This window comes from Engraulis encrasicolus, chromosome 22 (genome assembly GCF_034702125.1).
Source record: "Engraulis encrasicolus isolate BLACKSEA-1 chromosome 22, IST_EnEncr_1.0, whole genome shotgun sequence".
Lineage (NCBI taxonomy): Eukaryota > Metazoa > Chordata > Actinopteri > Clupeiformes > Engraulidae > Engraulis > Engraulis encrasicolus.
Window position 1 is genome coordinate 14,053,240 of NC_085878.1, and position 19,651 is coordinate 14,072,890.

At 48.4% G+C, this 19,651-nt stretch overlaps 1 protein-coding gene across 2 annotated transcripts in view; it reads left to right on the forward strand.

Annotated features, from left to right (window-relative positions):
• rab28 (RAB28, member RAS oncogene family) overlaps positions 1–19,322 on the forward strand; it is a 44,502-nt gene extending 25,180 nt beyond the window's left edge. The window contains exons 5-7 of one of the 2 annotated variants that reach the window (XM_063187839.1): positions 13,237–13,340; positions 13,982–14,059; positions 18,297–19,322. In XM_063187839.1, coding sequence (XP_063043909.1) covers positions 13,237–13,340; positions 13,982–14,059; positions 18,297–18,389 — 275 coding nt within the window. In that variant the 3' untranslated portion in view covers positions 18,390–19,322. Of the gene's footprint in view, positions 1–13,236; positions 13,341–13,981; positions 14,060–16,833; positions 17,196–18,296 lie in introns of those variants that run through there. The other variant, XM_063187840.1, reaches the window with a different exon arrangement.
• Positions 19,323–19,651: the final 329 nt, after the last annotated feature.

The following is a 19,651-nucleotide window of genomic DNA, read 5'->3' on the forward strand; positions in this document are numbered from 1 at the left end:
TCACTCACTCACTCACTCACTCACTCACTCACTCACTCACTCACTCACTCACTCACTCACTCACTCACTCACTCACTCACTCACTCACTCACTCACTCACTCACTCACTCACTCACTCACTCACTCACTCACTCTTGTGTGCTCTTTCTCACACTCTCTCTCTCTCTCTCTCTCTCTCTCTCTCTCTCTCTCTCTCTCTCTCTCTCTCTCTCTCTCTCTCTCTCTCTCTCTCTCTCTTCCACCCCCCACCCCCTACTTGCACTATGGAAATGGCCAGAATTGCTGTCTTTGGGACTGACCATCACCCTCTTCTTCATGTGCTCTTCCTCCTCATAGTTAATATTAAGCATGTGATTTTTCCGATGTGTATGTTAGCACCTAATTCCCAGTGTGTATGTCAAAGTGTGACTCCCAATGTGTGTCGCTTCCTGCGCAGTGCGGACCCAATGAAGTCAGATTTATTGATCAGTAGTCGGGCAGGAATTGATTGATGAGGGGCATCATTTTTGAGCAAGAAGTATACCCTCCCCTCTTCAATTTCTTAAATGTACACACAGTCATACTCACTCTTTCTCTCTTTTCTCTCTCTCTCTCTCTCTCTCTCTCTCTCTCTCTCTCTCTCTCTCTCTCTCTGGCTAAGGATGCCCCCCTCCCACACTCAAGGTATTTAGCGTTGGGGTTTGGGTTTGGAGTTGGAGTTGGTGGGGGTGTACACTGTGCTAGGATGCCCGGCGGGACCAGAGGAGCCCTGAGGAGCTGAATGCACTTCTGTTTTGAGCCGGGCTCTGAAAATGTTTTTCCTGGCCGGGCCCACGCACACTTAGGTCCTCTTACAACAAACTAAAAGCTCCTAATTGCCCTCCAGGGGAATCGGCCCGGCCACAATAGACATGAGGTGGACAAAAGCCCAGTCCTGGGTCCTGGATCGGGTCAACCACCCCATGCCCAACCCCCCATATTCCTGCCCCCCCGTATCCCCAAGGGGCACACTTGAGAGGCAGCTTGAGGACCATAGGTGTGGTAGAAAGCAGACGTCGAAAATATACTCGAGTCAGGTTTTCACTTCGAAATTTGAACTGGAACGGGGTGCATACTGAAACATTTAAATGTTGAAATGCTTCCACTGTGTCTTTGGCAAATGTTTCGTTTTTATGTATAATTCCTGGCCAGGTAACTGGAAGAGTAACTTAATGACAGACATAAATATGTAAGTGGAATACGAAATTACAGGTCCTATAAAAACTCAAAACTGTGATTCATGTACTATTAGTTACCTGAGCCATGTTTGTAAATTAAGTCATACATATCCTTCAATATTGTCTATCCATACATAATAAGCTAATTAACTGTCATGTGATGTAGGCCTAATTGAAACCTAAGCATATGGTAGAATTTCTGTTGCCGTCACGTCATACAGTCACAACAGGTCAAAATGTCTGTAAAATGTTTGTAAAATATTACATATGATTATATAAAATTATATCGATCTTTATATCTGATATAATATGTTTACCCTGAAAGAGAAACTAAATCAGTCCAAAGTATAAACATATATAGATAAAAAAAATGGGTGGTAGCTCGGCACACGGATGCCCAGGGAAGGCTGCGCGTCTCCGAGGTGTTGATTCTAGCGCTGGAGGATGAACTGGTCACGGGGAACAGGTCAAACACTATCAACAACATGGCTGCCACAGTGAGGCCTCTGCTTCCAGACCTCTCTTATTCATCCCTCTATTCCTCTCTCTCTCTCTTTCTCTAACTTTCTCGCGCTCTCTCCCTCTCCCTCTCGGTCTCTGTCTCTTTCTCTAACTCTCTCTCTCTCTCTCTTTCTCTGTCTCTGTCTCTGTCTCTGTCTCTGTCTCTCTCTCTCTCTCTCTCTCTCTCTCTCTCTCTCTCTCTCTCTCTCTCTCTCTCTCTCTCACACACACACACACACTCACTCTCTCTCTCTCTCTCTCTCTCTCTCTCTCTCACTCTCACTCTCACTCTCACTCTCACTCTCACTCTCTCTCTCTCTCTCTCTCTCTCTCTCTCTCTCTCTCTTTCTCTGCTTCTTTTGCTCTGTGGGCCGCGGCCGCTGGTCTCCAATGCTCTGTGAACGCCAGTGGAAAAGGACCCTCCTTCATCTGCGCTGTGCAGAAAGCAAATATTGGTGCACATGGCGGCAGATGACGGGGCCGTGGCCCCACGACTGGGCCTTCTTGTGTGGTACGTCACGGGCCATTTACTCTCCCTCACTCGTCCTGCAGCACGGCCCACCACCTCCAGCAGACCCTACACCACCACCTCCTTCCCTCTTCCCCCTCCAGCCCTCCTCCATCTCCTCCTCCAGCAGACCCACACCCACACCCACACCACCACCTCCATCCCCTTCCCTACGGCCTTCCTCCATGACCACCTCCAGGAGACCACACCACCACCTCCTCTTCTATCCCCTCCAGCCCTCCTCCATCTCCTCCTCCAGCAGGCCCTACACCACCACCTCCTTCCCTCTTCCCCCTCCAGCCCTTCTCCATCTGCTCCTCCAGCAGACCCACACCACCACCTCCATCCCCTTCCCACCAGCCTTCCTCCATGACCACCTCCAGGAGACCACACCACCACCTCCTCTTCTATCCCCTCCAGCCCTCCTCCATCTCCTTCTCTAGCAGACCCCACGTCACCACCTCCTCCATCCCTCTATCCTCTCAGCCCTCCTCCATGACCACCACCAGTAGACCCACACACCACCACCACCTCCTCATCCTCCTTCTTCTCCTTCACCACTACTTCCACCATAGTCCATCCCCGTCGTGACCTCCTCCAGCACCCCCACCAACCTCCTTCAGCCCTCCTCCTCCTTCTCAGGTCCTTGTCCATCTCCTCCTTCACCTCCACCACCAACTACACCTCCATTGTGGCCACATCCGCCAGCCCCCACACCACCACCTCCTCATCCTCCACCTCATCACCACCAGCTCCACCTCCAATAATAGTCCATCACCCTCATGACCACCTCCCGCAGCCACCCCACCACCATCACCATCTCCCAGAGCCCTCCTCTTTCTCCTCTTCCACCTCCACCTCCACCATAGTCATAATAACAATCACATGGTGTTGGTGTGGTCGTGCTGCTACGTTTGTTGGAGATGTAGCTGTGGCGTGGCAGGAGCTGGAGTGGTTTCTGGACCCAATGATGGGGGGCTTTCTGCTGGGGTCTCTCCTGCTCCGCGGCGCAGGGTCCAGTCGTCATGCCTGGAGCTGCCAGAAGCCCATTACACACCACCATGGACCCTTGTTCCTCCACGCTCCTCTGCACTGGCCGGCTATGGAAGAATGCTATCTTGGGATTCGTAGCATTTTGCACGTGTGCAGTATGTGTTGCACTTGCAAGTTAACATGCGTGGCATGCATACACCCAAAACCCACCGTTGCAAGTGTGCAAATGGCTTGGAGAACTTGACAATCAGAAGGCATGAAATCTGTAAATCCGCCAAAGCCCTTGTTTTGAGTTCCTCAGATTGTCGTGGAGTGAAGACGCGTACATGGTTGATTGGTTGGGGCGGTTCTTATTGTTACTTAAGTCTTTCCAAAGCCATTTAACAAGCCAAATGTCTGTCCACAGCTAATGAGGACTGGATGTCACCGATAGAGGAAGGTCCTTGTGTTGATGCAGAGGGGGGTGGGATGGTGGTGGCCATGGTTGAGGTGGTTTTGTGGATGTTGGGGGGGTGAAATTAATGGACTAGCTTTACTGGCAGACATGTCCTGGCTTAGGGTTAGGAAGCACATGTGAAACATCAATAACAACTCACCACCACTCTCTCTCTCTCTCTCTCTCCCTCTCTCTCTCTCTCTCTCTCTCTCTCTCTCTCTCTCTCTCTCTCTCTCTCTCTCTCTCTCTCTCGTCTGTGTCTGTGTCTGTTTTTGTGTCTGTGTGCATGTGAGCTGAAAAAAAGCTGGACCGCGCTTGAGGTGTAAGCTCTGCTAAAAACATTAATTATTTCTTCAAGCCCCTTTATTATTAAACCTGGCTCTGATTGTGCTCACTTCAAGAAAATAACAAAAAAAGAAAAGCGAAGGAGTGGGGAAGGGGGGAAAAAAGAAAAAAAGAAGGGGACAAAGAGAGCCAATGAAAATTACAGAGCACCAAGATGCTGACAGTGGAGGCTAGCATGTTAAATGGAGTTTGAATCAGCAAGTAAGAGCATGTTGAAGTTGACGTGGCTCTGCGGTTTGGGTGGGGGAGTAATATTGAGTTGGGTTTGAATCAGGACATTTAGTAAGTGTGTATTGAGTTAGGCGGCAGTTGAGAGGGGAGAGCCGTTAGCTGAGCCGAGAGCAGAAAAACGGAGTGTGTGTGTGCGTGCGTGCGTGCGTGCGTGCGTGCGTGCTGAAATGAGGAAAGCATGCGTGTGTGTGGTAAACTGAGATGAGATGAGATGAGCATAGCTTCCGGGATTAATACATGTCACTCTACTCGTGTGTGTGTGTGTGTGTGTGTGTGTGTGTGTGTGTGTGTGTGTGTGTGTGTGTGCGCGTGTGCGTGTGTGTGCGTGCACTGTGTGAGGGGTGATCCAATTGAACATGAACAGAGAAAAGCTATAGCTCCAGGCCTGGCCAGTGAGAAGCGCTCGTCGCTAGCTTGGCTGGCTGTTTGGCTGGCGAGGCTTGCAAACGTCCTCTTGGTTTCAAGTGGGCCAGTGCAGTGCAGAGGACATGGGCTGTGAAGGAAAAGGACCTGCCGCTCTCGCTTTCACTCTCGCCGCCCGACCGTCCTCCTTGGTTGTATTCGCTCACTCGCTCGTTTGCTCACTCACTCGGTGCGACTTGGGCGGTCGCAGCAGAACGGGGGCTTTTGTTCGCCCCCTTTCATGGGTCCTGGGGAGCCCGTAAAAAAGCCTGCTGGCCGGCCCGCGGCCCCCGCGTTTTACAAGGGGCAGTTATAGCCACGAGCCCTGGCTCTGCAGGCATACACCTACACACACACACACACACACGCACACCTGCACACACTCGCATGAAAGCGCGCACATGCAAATTCACCTACACACACACATTCACGTACTTATGTTTGAACTACCTCAACCCCACACCACCCCACCCTCCCAAAGTCAAACTAGCTACTGCAGAATGTTCATCCATTTACACAAGTTCACTGGAGACGGAGAATATGCTCAATGTTGCTTTACTGGCCCCGGCAGATTATGGTGTGCGTGTGCGTGTGCGCGTGTGTGTGTGTGTGTGTGTGTGTGCGCGCGTATGTGTGTGTGTGTGCGTGTGTGTGCGTGTGTGTGTGTGTGTGTGTGTGTGTGTGTGTTGTAGCCCATTAGTAGTTACAGTGCCCAGTCGAGGAAACCGCCTAGGTGAGGGTTCAGCGTGTATCGTCTTTTATGGGGACGTGACCCAGTAAGTGGTTTGCACTTCTCGGCACACAGGACTTTGTGTGTCCCGTGTGTCAGTGCCATGATTAGGACGTGTGTGTGTGTGTGTGTGCACGCCAGACTGTGTGAGGTACAGTTCATTTTGTAGTTACCATCTGTGTGTGTGTGTTTGTACTAAAGCATGACGTGTGTGCGGTGTGTGTGTGTGTGTGTGTTGACGCACACGTGCGCTCCTTCTGGCTCTTTGTTGGGTGGAAAGATGAGCCTGTGATCTATGGGCTGTCGACAGAACACTTCTGACCGTGAGGGAAACCCCTTCCCCTGGCACCGTGGGCCTATTTGGGCCCAGCGCCACACAAAGGCCGCTCTGTGTGCCAGAACCCCCCCTCTTCGCCCCCTCACCCCACGCCAGACCTCCCTCACAGTCCCCTATGGCCCTCCCGACGCCAGTCACATGACACCCCCTCGTCTTATCGCAACAAGCCCGTCAACCAACAACTCCATCACGCTAATGTGGCCACATGGAACTCTATCTCTCACTGCAAAAATAATAATAATAATATGACCGAAAAAACAACATGGCCTCTTTTATTCACGGTGCGACTGCTGTGCTCTTGTTGTTCCCCATTATGCTGTGAGGTTAAAAAGCAAAGCGGCGTTGCCATGCTTGTCTATGGGAGCTTCTCAATTTTTCTTCCACGCTTTTTGCTGTTATGACAGATGGGCGTGTTATATTTTGGTGTTCTCGTCTCACCCTTGCAGAATCAGTGGTGCACTGTGTTGTTGCTATGCCTTTAATGTATCGCACGCCTTTGGAGTTGGGCCAGTTAAGAAATGAGGTGTGCAGGGAGGGGGAAAAAAAGAAATGTAAGGAGAAGATAATGTAACACATCGACACAGAACGTCTGTGTGCGGCTTTAAAAAGAAGCATGTATTTGTTTTCATTTGCCTTGCAAATGAGCACGTCCTCTGTGTTAATAGCGGTTAATCGTCGGCTCGCAAGCGGGAAGAAGGCCCGGGGACGCGCGAGGCGAGGGCTTCCCATCAGCCCCTCCGCTGGTTTTAACCGAGCGCCCTCGTTGACTCGCTTGGACTCCAAATCTCTCGCTCCCTAAGATAAACACCCCCGCTGCCTGTAAACAATGTCCAGACTGTTTTGGCTAAACAAGACACTCCGCTGCGCTGGCGTCCGCGGCCCGCGCTCCCTCCGGCTTTGGCCCGCTGCACTTTCTGAATGGACTCATGGTGTGTCTGGGCCTGGGCACTGAGGCTAAAAGCAGGACCCTTCCCAGCACTTCGTCTTAACACTTTATCCTGCACTTAAGCAGCACAGGCATAATGAATGCGAGAGGGATTTTTCTCTCTCTCACTCATACACTCACTCACTCACTCAATTGCTCACTCTCTCTCTCTCCCTCTTTGGGTAATGGACGGCCCTCAGTGAACGCTCCGAACGAGGGAGGCTCAACAGCGGGCATTCTGTCCTGTTTTTGGATTTGAGGCGGGAAGCTCACTTTTTATGACTTGTTTCAAAGTCGCTTATTTGAGGAGAAATTATGGAAAGCACCAAAAGAACGATCCTTTTGGTTCAGACTGCGTGGTGCTTTTATGAGCTGTGCGCATGTCATGTTAAACAGTTTGTTTTCATATTGTGCATGATTTTCATGTTACGGTCCCATTTAATGGGCCAGTGGATGCATAAAAAGGCCAGTCAATGACTAAATGCATTAGCTTTCGGCAGGACCGAGTTTGTGGAATTGCCCCTAAAACCTCACTTCTAGAAAAACCCTGGCCTTTTACAAATGTGCTTATGCTGCTTATTTGAGGGCTAAATTGGCTTCGGAGAGCACAGGGTCCTGCCCAGTCATGTCATATAAAGACTAATATCCTACCTATTTATAGCCTCTGCTTCGGCGAAAACAAGGTGCTTCTGCACACCACAGAATGGCCATGTGTAAAAGTGAAAGAAAACGTTTCAAGGGAGCTTTGAAAGTGAACAGTAATTCAAGAATTGTCCAGAAAATGCCTTTTGCCGAAGGTGTTTTCATTTCAATGTTCTGCTTTAGTTAAACTTTCACGGATATTATCGTGATGTAGCGCAGCTGCTAAGTGATTTCATTTTCAGCTTGTGTGGTAATGTCTGGCATTAAAGTGCACTTAAAAAGCATTTAGTAGTCTTTTAATTGGCACGAAAATGATTACCTCGGTCTTTGTTGAAGGCCATAAGTTAGCCTGAAGTGGGGAGTTAATGATATGTTTGTGTTCCCGTAATGAATTGACGCTTACATTAACACATTTATGTCACATGTACAAACGTTTTCATTTGGTGAACTAACAGGGATCATGTCATCACTTAATATGAACAAACCATCGACTCCAGCACCAACTCCGGTCATTACTCTGGGAGTGCAGTGGGTAATGCTTCATTAATGCTAACCACTGTTTTTGATTAATGTTAGTTTAGACTAAGGGCACTGTAAGCTAACGTATCATCCCTGTGTGTACCCTGTATTTATTTATCTATTTTTCCAATGCCGGCTGTGCAGTTGGAATAAAGGTGAATTGTCGTACATTTTAAGGCTGGTGCAAATTTTCGATACAGATGAATCGTTGTCTTACCTCGAAAAAGAAAAAAACTCTGTGCAGCAGCGTAAATGGGACCATCTACGTGGCGTGTAGCGTGCTTTTCGCTCTAGCGCACATTTGTTACGGAGGACGTGTGTTTAAGTTTGCAGACAGTCAGCCTTGTGTAAGCTTACGCTTCGCCCGCCCGACCTAATGAGACCTGAGCCCTCCTAGTGCAACATCAGTCACCCTAATGGAGCAGGAAGGCACTGGGACATCCTCTTAGCGCTCGTGTTTACGGTCCCTCTTCACGCTTACATGGCCGGCCTCCGCCGATGTCTGAGAGAGAGGAGTTTGGGGTTTGAGGCCTTGGGGTTCCCTTGCCCTGTCCTGTCCCGTCTACCACCCCAGCCCTGCACACAGCACCACCTGCTTAGCTTCCCAACCCATCCAGGCAACTCCACCCCACACACCCCACCCTTAACTCTCGTCAAAGAGCTGTGTGGTAACTCCAGTGTACAGGGGGTCCCATGAGATCTATAAAACCCCTGCAGCTTTCACTTTTGGGGTATGAATGACCCTCCCTGACTCTCTCTCTCTCTCTCTCTCTCTCTCTCTCTCTCTCTCTCTCTCTCTCTCTCTCTGCTACCCTCTCACCTCTGACACACACATACACACACACATACACACGTGCATACATACACAAACACAAAACTCTCCTCACGCTTCAACAGTTGTTTGGCTTAAACGAGGCTGGCGGCCATTAACTGTGTTATGTCAAGTTTATTCGCTGGCAGTTACTCGCTCGATTAAATGTTCCACTCGGTCCCCAGCAAGTCGAAGGTGGGGGAACAAGGCTCACTGTCACCCCCTCTTTCAGTGTGTGTATGTATGTGTGTGTGTGTGTGTGTGTGTGTTTTCATGATGTCTGCAGACCACACAACACTACTTTGTAGGCCCTGTGGAGATGACCAGTATCCCAGCATGCATCGAAAGAGAGGAAATAGATGGGAACATGATCCATGCCAAGGCTTAACCTGTACCAGACACTGGGGTAGCACCAGATTTGGTTAAAATCCTCTTTATTATTTATTTTCTTCCTCCAACACCGTATCTATGCCCATCTTCATTTATTTAAAGACATCAGAATATCTAAAAAAACCTCCACAACCCGGAACATTCCCATTTGCGAAACATGCTGATACAGGTGTTTCACTGTACGCATCGCCCCGCGCTTCTCGCTAAGTCCCCCACTTGAAAAAGAATGGAACCCTTAGTGAAGCAGCATTGGGGCTGATTTTTCTCTCCTTGCGAATGCCAGGCGGCCGACATGGCGGCGCCTAAAGTAAACAGGGCCCAGTGATGGTGATGGGAGGTGGGGGGGCTGAGGTAGAGTCATCGGTCACGGGCCCTGGGTAAACCATCCGTCACGCTATCTGCCCCCAATGCTCGCGCATAAACAGTTTATTTTGTGTTTGCACCGCGCTTCCTGGGCCCTGGGACCCAGAGCTGGCGTGCACTGCTCCATACCACTTCACTGTCAGCCTCCGCTGAGAGAAACCAGATCGTCGTCAGCAAAGAAGATTGGGGCTGACTGATAAGTGTGAAGGGTTTTGCCTTCAGTCCGAGGAGGAGACGAGACGAGACGAGATGGGAGGGTTCGATGGTCGGGATGGGAAGATGGGAGGGTGGGAGGAAAAGACGCTCTGAAAGTGTAGGATTAAGGGACACATCCGCCGGGACCGCTCCTCCCCTCTGCTCGGAAAAGATGCGTTTAGATTAGTTTCGGGATGGTCTCGTCTCATCTCACCTCTCCTTTTTACAGTACGTGTTGGTGGGCATCTTAAGTCTTGTACAAAGCCGTCTGTGGTTTCGGGCTTGGCGTCAGGCTCCTTGCATGGGCTTTGGTGGGTGAAGTACATTACGTGCCGACATGTAGGCTCTTGCTGCTGTTGTTGCACGCTTGGCTGATCGGTGGAGATTCAGCGCTACCCCATTGCACCCAGGAGCCACCCCGCTCATATCCTTACATCTGTGAATGAATGAACACCTTCTAGGTTTCATTGACCCCCACACACATTTGTATAGCAATAATTTGAACCAGAAGTGAAAATAGCAACACCCTGGATTAGGAAAAAAGAAAGGAAATCTATACGTGGACATTAGGAAAAAACGATTTGCCGGGGTTTTGCTTCCCTGACATTTAAACGCACCTCGAACCTGGCGTTTGTTTTCCTACATCCACTACTGTGGTGGTGGTGGTGGAGGAGTGCTGTCAAACTGTTCACTGGCTCTTTGGGTCTCCGGGCCTCCCCTCCTTGTTTTCGCGTGGGCCCAGCGCGGCAGCAACGTGATAACTTCTCCTCTCTCTGGGCGACGGCCAGCGCAAGAGCAGAATAACACACAGGCTATTCTCCCGTGTCACGGCCGGCCGTCGAAAAGCAACACGCGGAGAAAAACCCGTCGTCGGCGTCTGCCGTGCCACCGTGCCGGCGCGGTAACAATAGCCGTGCGAAAATATTGCTCCAAAGTCACACATTACTGCATTGTTATTCGTAATGAATGAGGACTTGTCAAGAAATTCCTTGCCTTTCCCTGAACGGTCAACACAACCTGTGGTTTCCCGTTTCACTTGAAGTGAAAAAAAGGATGCTGTGTCGAGGCTTTGTGGAGAGCTACCGGGTCGCCGTGATGGCAACTTGATAAAACGTCAACACTTATGTTGCTGCATCATTTCGTTGGAGCTATAATTTCAACCATTAATGTGTCTGTTTGCTCTTGTTCGTTGATATGTGTGTCTGTACATTATGCCGAGTCAGCAAAGTGACTGACTGACCCAGACCCAGACCCTCTCTCTCTCTCTCTCTCTCTCTCTCTCTCTCTCTCTCTCTCTCTCTCTCTCTCTATCTCTATCTCTCTCCCTCACTCTCAGTGCTCACCAGTGTAAGGTTCACACTATCAGGCCTGATGCGCCTGATGCTCTCTCCCCGGCACGCTGTGTTAATGTTGGCTAATCTGACCCTGACAGGTGATTGATAACCCTGCCCGAAGTGTGCAGGATCCAAAGGATTAGCGGCCGTTTACATCTTGGTAGCGTGTGGGGAGCTGCCACGCTCAATTACAGGGATTAATAACCAGCGGACACCACTGGGACACTTGTGTTTATGCATAGCACGAAAAGAGGGGAGGCTAAATGTATTGGACTAAGTGTATATCCGTGCAGAAGGCTGAAAAGGTATGGGACTAAGTGTATCTCTGTGCAAGAGGATGGAAATGCATTGGACTAAGTGTATCTCTGTGCAAAAGGCTGCTTGTAGCTAAATGTATGGGCTATAAGTATCTCTCTGTGAAAGCTTGGATAGCGATGAGGATGCTAAATGTGTATGGCTGTGTGTGAGAAGTATTCATGAGCGGAGAGGAGCCTCATAGATCTTCTCTGAAAGAAACGAAAAGAGGGCTAATGTATTTAGACGATGTTATTTATTTTTTAAATCTGTATGTGTGTGTGTGTGTGACAAATGCTGACACACACAAACAGACACACACACACACACCCTCTCGTACCAGGGGGCATGAGAACAGGATAAACAACGACAGTGCGACGGCATGAATGATATGACAGACAAAGAGGAACTGGTTGGAGCTCGGCGCAGAAACGTTACACCGCACATACGGTCCTCCTCTCTCCTCGTCAAAAAAAAAAACCTCCCCCGGCTCCCGAACACGCATATCGCACTGGATACTGGGTGTGGCAACCCCCCTGTGTCTCCTCACAAAAGCCAGGAGAAAAGGGAGAAGGAAGCTATTGCTTACGACCCTTCGATGACCTCCCCGCCTAACCTCCTCATGACCCCGCTGGGACACACCGCCTAGCAATGCGTGTGTTTGTCTGTCTGTGTTTGTGCTTGGAAGTGTCTGTGTCTGTGTTGGTGAGTGTGTGGGAGAAAAGCGCCTGGTGCCACACCACACAGCGCCTAGTCATAGGAGTTAGATGCGAGATGCCCTCACAGTTACCAGAGGCGTCCACTATCTAAACCGCTTGTCCGCCTCCCCCGCACGGCATTGACACCTGGGTGACTTTGGTTCTCCTGAGTGATGTGCTGACGAGAAAATCTGTGACTCTGCTTGGACACTGATACGGATAACTCGTGAGTTGTGGGGGTTCACATGGCCTGGTTGTGCGATCATGTTCGGGATCATCATAGGGATCAGAGGTCCCCAGAAAGACAGCATTCTGACACAGGCAGACGGCGTGTTGTTCACATAGGGACCAAACACTAGTCCTCCCCAGTTAGGCAACTTAATATGTTATTTTAGATAAAACATAACATGTCAAAGCATTTCGTCCTGGCAGGCTAGAGGAGGAAGAAGAGTGCGAAGATGTCTATGCATCTCTCTGTCTCTCTCTCTCTCTCTCTGTGAGCGTGCGCTATACCTTTGTGTATATGCACAGTACGCATGTGCATTTGTGTGTGTGTGTGTGTATGTGTGAATGATGTGTTTTCACTTTCGATCACTCTTTCTTTCTCTCGCTCTCTCTCCCCCGGCCTCTCCTCTCTGCATTGTCTGTCACCCATCTCTCCAGCTGGGCTATAGGGACTCTGGCGAGGTCAGGAGGAGGCTAAATCATAAAGGTGCTTGCCTCCAGGGTAGTACTGTGCTGGCCCTCCGTGTACAACACACCGAAGAGGTGTGTGTGTGTGTGTGTGTGTGTCTGTGTGTCTGTGTGTCTGTGTGTCTGTGTGTGTGTGTGTGTGTGTGTGTGTGTGTGTGTGTGTGTGTGTGTGTGTGTGTGTATGTGTGTGTGTGTGTGTGTGTGTGTGTGTGTGTGTGTGTGCGTGTGTGTCTGTCTGTCTGTTGGGGCGAGTTTGGGAAAGAGGTAATCTTAGACGAGATGAGGGCCTCCCGTCAAGTCAGTCAGTCCCGAGCACTGTATGTATCCATGGACAGGGATTTAGTGCTATTGTCTAGCACTGTCAGCCTTCGAGACCTATCTCAAAGCGATAGGGCATCTTTTGCATGTTTTCTCACCGTCGCATGTACACCGAATTGAGGTTATATACCGTAGCCACGTCTCATGTATACTTTTGTTTTGTTCCTGTTGTTGTTTTAACAGTTATGTCGTTTCCTGCTTTTTGTGTCTGTTGAAAACTTGGCTAACTGACAGGCCACTGTATGCCTGAGGTGTGCTTTTCAACTCTCAAGATTATTTTCCACGTGTTTTTTTTTTTTTTTTTGCGCTGATCTTGTGGGCCTCTCACACGGTGTGAATGATCCAGCTAAAAAAAAATTGTTCTCTTTTCCCCAGCTGATCTGGAGCACATGCGGACGGTGAAGGTGGACAAGCACCAGCGCTTCTGCCAGGAGAACGGCCTCATGAGCCACTTCGTATCGGCAAAAACGGGAGATGCTGTGAGTTTGGCTTTGCTTTAACACTACTGTTTAGTAATACTCATTCATGAGTAGAGGTGCAAAACGCACACCAGAAACAGAGGTGCTGGCAACCAGAAAATACAATTGTAGAAGGAGAGAGGTGCCGCACACTCACAAGTTAAATAAACAGTTTTTTAATGTGACAACGTTTCGGCCTGCCGGCCTTCTTCAGGTCACGTGCTCACACGTGACCTGAAGAAGGCCGGCAGGCCGAAACGTTGTCACATTAAAAAACTGTTTATTTAACTTGTGAGTGTGCGGCACCTCTCTCCTAGTAATACTCATTCACCATGTATTTTCTGGTGGTTGGTAATAACTGAAGGAATATATTTTTATACATTATGATTGTATATTTGTGATCATGGTGTATTTATTTATCTTTTATTATCTGATTTTTATGTGCATGCTTTGTTTGTATTTTACCATTTATGGTGTTTCCCCCTGGGATCAATAAAATGATAATCTACTCTACTTTGTTTTTATGGTTTATGCTCTGTTATTTTAAGCCATGCATCAAAGTGTTGCGAATCACAATAACAATATGGTTGCTCATAAGTAACCAATATGGTGACTCATGAATCAATATACGCATCAACGTCTTTGTTTGTGCTTCTTTCCAGGTCTATCTTTGTTTTCAGAGAGTGGCAGCTGAGATTTTAGGTGTAAAGCTGAACAAGGCTGAGATTGAACAGTCCCAGGTGAGTCTTGCCCCTTAGCAAACACGCACGCATGCACCCGCACACGCATGCACACGCACACGCATACGCTAGCTCACTACCGCAACATGCCCTCCATAACCTCTCCATACACGTGATGTCCAAGGAAGAAGGCACTGTGCATCTCACCTGTCATTGTCACCTTTTGCATCACGTCAGCACACGGATTCGCTCATTGTTGCCTGTGTGGAGTGAATGGAGAACTCTGCGCGCGGTTCCTTCTGATCCTTTGAGTCACAGTAACAATTGCCGTCCCATCTAGGGCATAACGTATTGCTAACTATATGAACTCATGAGGATCAAGATTTCCCATGATGGTTGATTCTAATCCCTAACCCCTCGGTGTCCTTGAGGAAAACACTGAACTGCCTGAACCTATCCGGCTGAATGGGTTCAAATGACTTTTGTCCTATCTACCCTACACTCTTCTATATCATTGCTTAAACATCTTAAACAGAATTCTGTTACGTTCAGTCGCTGTGTGCTGTGCTGGGCATTTACACAAAATGGTTTGTCAATAAGTGCACATTCAGCGACCAGGCCTCTGGCGCACCTTCAAACCTTTATGGGGATCCCAGGTCAGTCCAGGGCTGACAAGTGGGCAGAGAGGTGGGGCTGCAACAAGGCCAGGCATCGAAAAGGCATCCTCTGATTTATATTGTTTCCCCTTATCTGCTGCCTAAGCAGAACAGGGATACTGGGAACAGGGATGCCTCCCATCTACCCATCCTCCTCCTCCTCCACGTGCCCCTACCATAGCTCAGGCTGGCCCAGCAGACAGCAGTAGGATTAGGGGGGTGAGGGTCTCCCCCGCGGACATTAATCCTGCCTCTGATACGACCCTCTGGTCACAAAGCAGACTGGGGAGGCAGAGGCAGAGCCAGGGAGGAGGCATGGGAGAGACCCGCGTGCCCTGACCTTCCATGGGTGGGGTGATGAGGAGGGGGGGGATCTGCACTGATCGGTACTACACACACACACACACACACACACACACACACACACACACACACACACACACACACACACACACACACACACAAACGCACCTCTTGCTCCATCACACACACACACACACACACACACACACACACACACACACACACACACACACACACACACACACACACACACACACACAAACACACACACACACCTCTTGCTCTATCACACACACACAAACACACATACAAACACACACACACACACACACACACACACACACACTATCTTTCTAGACATTACAGAACACATGCCACAGTGGATAGGAGGCTGGGGGGGCATGGCGACCCCTGTCCTCACTCCATCAGCCTCTCTGATGGTCGTCTCAAATAAAAGCAAGTGTTTTAATCCTCCCCAAAGAGAGAGAAAGGGAGAGAGACAGAGAGAGGAGGGCTTGGGTAAGGTCACCAGTCTTGTGGTTCAGACTGGGCAAAAGTCACCTCTGTGGGAGAGAGCCAAGAGTTCCCACTCCCACTCCAATCCCATTCCCATAGCCCCACACTGTCACTCCAGAACGGCCCATAGGGCTTCCCCTGAAAAGGGCCAAGAAGGATCAGCAGGGTAAAACGTGGGTCCCAGCAGGAGCATTGGCTTGTTCTGTAGGTACAGTACTGTACATCAGACAAAAAACACAGTGATTTGAATTGAATGAAGTAAACCACTTAAATGACTTCCGCCTAGCCGGGTTATCTCTGTAGACGATCCTCCAGGCCCAGAACACTCTTGAGCCACTCAGGCCCTGACGTCCATATCCATCCACAGTGTATCATTTCTGTGGTGTGTTTAGCAGGCCAATGATGATGTGCATGGAAGAACCAGACATGTCTGAGTAAGCTAGAGTGGTGTGTGTGTATGTGTGTGTGTGTGTGTGTGTGTGTGTGTGTGTGTGTGTGTGTGTGTGTGTGTGTGTGTGTGTGTGTGTGTGTGTGTGTGTGTGCGTGTGTCTACTACATGCATGTGTGTTTGTGAGTGGTGAGGTAGGAGGGGGTTGTTTAGCTAAAGACTCATTAAGCGACGTGAAGTTTGGAGAACTTTACATGGAGGTCCTGACCTCCCCAAGCTGATAGCGTCTGCCTGGGAGCCCACTCCATCAAGAGCGTCTGTTGTAGAGGACAGTGGAGGAGAGAGGGGGGTTGGGATGGTTTGAATGGGTCAGATAAAGGGGGACAGCCGATTGGTCCAAAGATGGATGACACGTATAGGCAGCTCCAATAATCAGTCAGCAGCTTCTCATGTAATTATACATACACATGATGACGATTTCTGACAATATTGAGTCATTCAGGAAGGTGGAGAATGCGCGCACATCAGTGGTACAGGTGCTGGACAAAATAGAGTAACTGAAATAAATGATAGAAGTCCGCAACACTGTTAATCCGCCCAGTGATTTATTTGCACCATCACAAATAATTTGCTAATTATTTAACTAGTTTAATTCAACTAGTGCAAATAAATCACTGGGAGCATCAACAGTGTTGCAGACTTCTATCATTTATTTCAATATTGAGTCATTCCACATGTATTATTACCTCTATTACATTACATTTGCATTTCTCATTTTTCTACTCACTTTTCAAATATTTCTAATTCTGTTTCTTTCTCTCTTTTACCATGCATGGCATTTTTGACTTTTTGTTTTACTTTCGGTTGTTATTTTCCTTTGCCTCAGTTTTCTGTTTGTTACACTTTGCTTTCTCACTCACTGCCTTCTTTTGCATGCTTTTCCCTCCTGCGTCCGTGGTTCCTCGACTCAGAGGATTGTTAAGGCCGAGCTGGTGAACTATCCCGAGGACGTGGGCAATATCCCCCAGGAGCACACTCAGAGCAAAGTCTGCTCCGTTCAGTAGCCGCTCGGAAGTACGTGAGGAAGTAGCTAGCGGTACCTGCAGGCTCCCTGTAGACGTTCTGTCCAAGTAGCTAGCAATAGCTGACGGTTCCTCGCAGACATCCTGTGAAATCTAGCATTGCTTATAGGTTCCCTGTAGACCTCCTGTAAAAACAGTTAGCGGTACCTGTAGACTCCTTGTAGAGATCCTGTGAAAACAGCTAGCAATACCCTTTAGGCTGCCCAAAGACATCCTGCAAAAACAGCTAATAGTACTTGTGAGTTCCTTAAAGATATCCTGCAAAAACTAGTATGCTTCCCCTTGCAAAAACAGTTAGTAATACCTGTATGGTCCTCATTGACAACCTTTTCAAGGTTGTATATTGTAGATACTTGTTTAGTAGAATAATTTTACAGTAGTTCTTTGTTGAGTGTTTTAATTGCAAAATAAAGAGCAACTAGAAATGTTGTGTCAAATGCTATGCCAAAGAGATCTTTTCAGGTAATGTTTCACTTAATATTTTGTTAATATTTTCTCTGATTATTATTAATCTTATTTGGCCTAAATCGTGTGCATGCTTGCCCTCGAAGATCTATTACATTTTCATTTTCTATTTCATCTCGCCTACATACAGCAATAAGCAAGTGTATGCACAGGAGACAGGTTAATGTCTGTATAAACACTCAATCATTTACCCATGTGTGTTTGACCCTAGTTTGACACGGCCTCTTGCGCACATTTTGAAAACGAAGACGGCATACCTCCCGGCATGTTCGATACATAAATATCAGTGTTTCTCCTACGGCATACATACTCCTTGAGTCACAGCATTTGTTTTATTCGGCCTTGCAAATATGTGCACATTTCGTGCCATTAGGGATCATGCAAGTGGTGCGAACTGTGAAATATTTGGACGAAAATGTTGAGCATAACTTGTGTGAGAAGACTCCTCGAGTCACAACAGTATTTAATTCAAGCTTTCAAATATGTGCGTATTTCGTGCCATTAAAAAGCATGCGGGTGGGTGGGGGCCTTGGACTATTTGGACATAAGTGTTTAGCGTGATGCGTGTGAGAAGATGAATGCAGAGGAAGCAGAGGTCTCTACTCTCTCTACTCACACACACACACACACAGCACTAATGGAGCTGCGGAGCAGCGGACTGTGAACGCACTATATAAACGATGGGGAAGGCCCAAGATGAATAGGCAATTAGAAGCACAGCTCTCTGATGTCTTTTTCTCCTCATATCCCAATCTCTCTCTCTCTCTGTGTCTCTGTCTCTGTCTGTCTGTCTCTCTCTCTCTCTCTCTCTCTCTCTCTCTCTCTATCTCTCTCTATCTCTCTCTCTCTCTCCCTCTCTCTCTCTCTTTGTCTTTCTCTATGTCTAGAGAGTGGTGAAGGCGGACATTGTGAACTACAGCCAGGAGCCCATGGCGCGGACTGTCAATCCCCCACGCAGTTCCATGTGCACGATACAGTGACCTCCCCCTGTCTATCCCAAATGGTTGCCCCCCAAATTCCCTCAATCCTCCCGCACTCCTGATTCCAACCTCTGTTCTACCGGCCTCCATTGGAGAGGCAGGCTGCTCGCTCTCACAGACTGGCTTAAAGCCACATTAAGTAATGATACACATACACGCCTCCAAACATGTGAACACCACACACACACACACACACACACACACACACACACACACACACACACACACACACACACACACACACACACACACACACACACACACACACACACTCTGATGTGTGCTTGTAAGCACACAATAGCGCACACTGATGTTAGAAAGAGGACATAATGATACCTGAGCAGACAACACCCAACTCTCCCAGCATGTTGTCTTTTCAATCAAGCATACATTTAACACTTGTGTTAGACACGCACATACACACACACACACACACACACACACACACACACACACACACACACACACACACACACACACACACACACACACACACACACACACACACACACACACACGCACACACTTGTACATGCAAGACATGTACACACACACACACACACACACACATATGCATGCACACAGTTACACACACACACACACACACATTCACACACATGTGCGTGCACACACAGTTGCACACAGATACAAAGACATAATGATACTTGAGCAGACACCACCCAACTGCTTCTCCTCAGCTTGTTGTCTTTTCGGCCAAGCGTGCTTTTAACACCTACATCACACGCATGCACGCACATACACATACACACACACACACACACAGTCACTTGCGTCCATTCACACAAAAGGCTCACCTAAACACACACATTTCCTCATGCACCAAGCCAGTCACCCTTGATACATCACATCACAGCAGCGCGTGTGTGAACACGTCTTGAGACAGCCGAGACAATAAAACAGTGTTTGATTTTCTGAGGAGTCTGCTGAAGCTTTGTGGCAAGCAGACAGCGCTAATGTCCAGGTTTTTTAAAGTCTGTGATCTGCAAATTACTTTCCAAATCTTCTGTCAAAGGGTTACAAGGAAGCTTCTGATATGCTCCATAATCCTATATCCACCACACGCCATTTATTTCTCCGCAAAAAAGCTTTCTTCTCTCTGAGAAAGTGGCAAGTGTTGACTACAGTATCTGTATAGTACTTTTAAGAAGTTGCTATACACAACTATCTAATCGCTGGTTTATTTTGAAAATGCTGGTCCTTGAGAAAGGATGGAGAGTAAATGTATATTTTGGATTATAGTA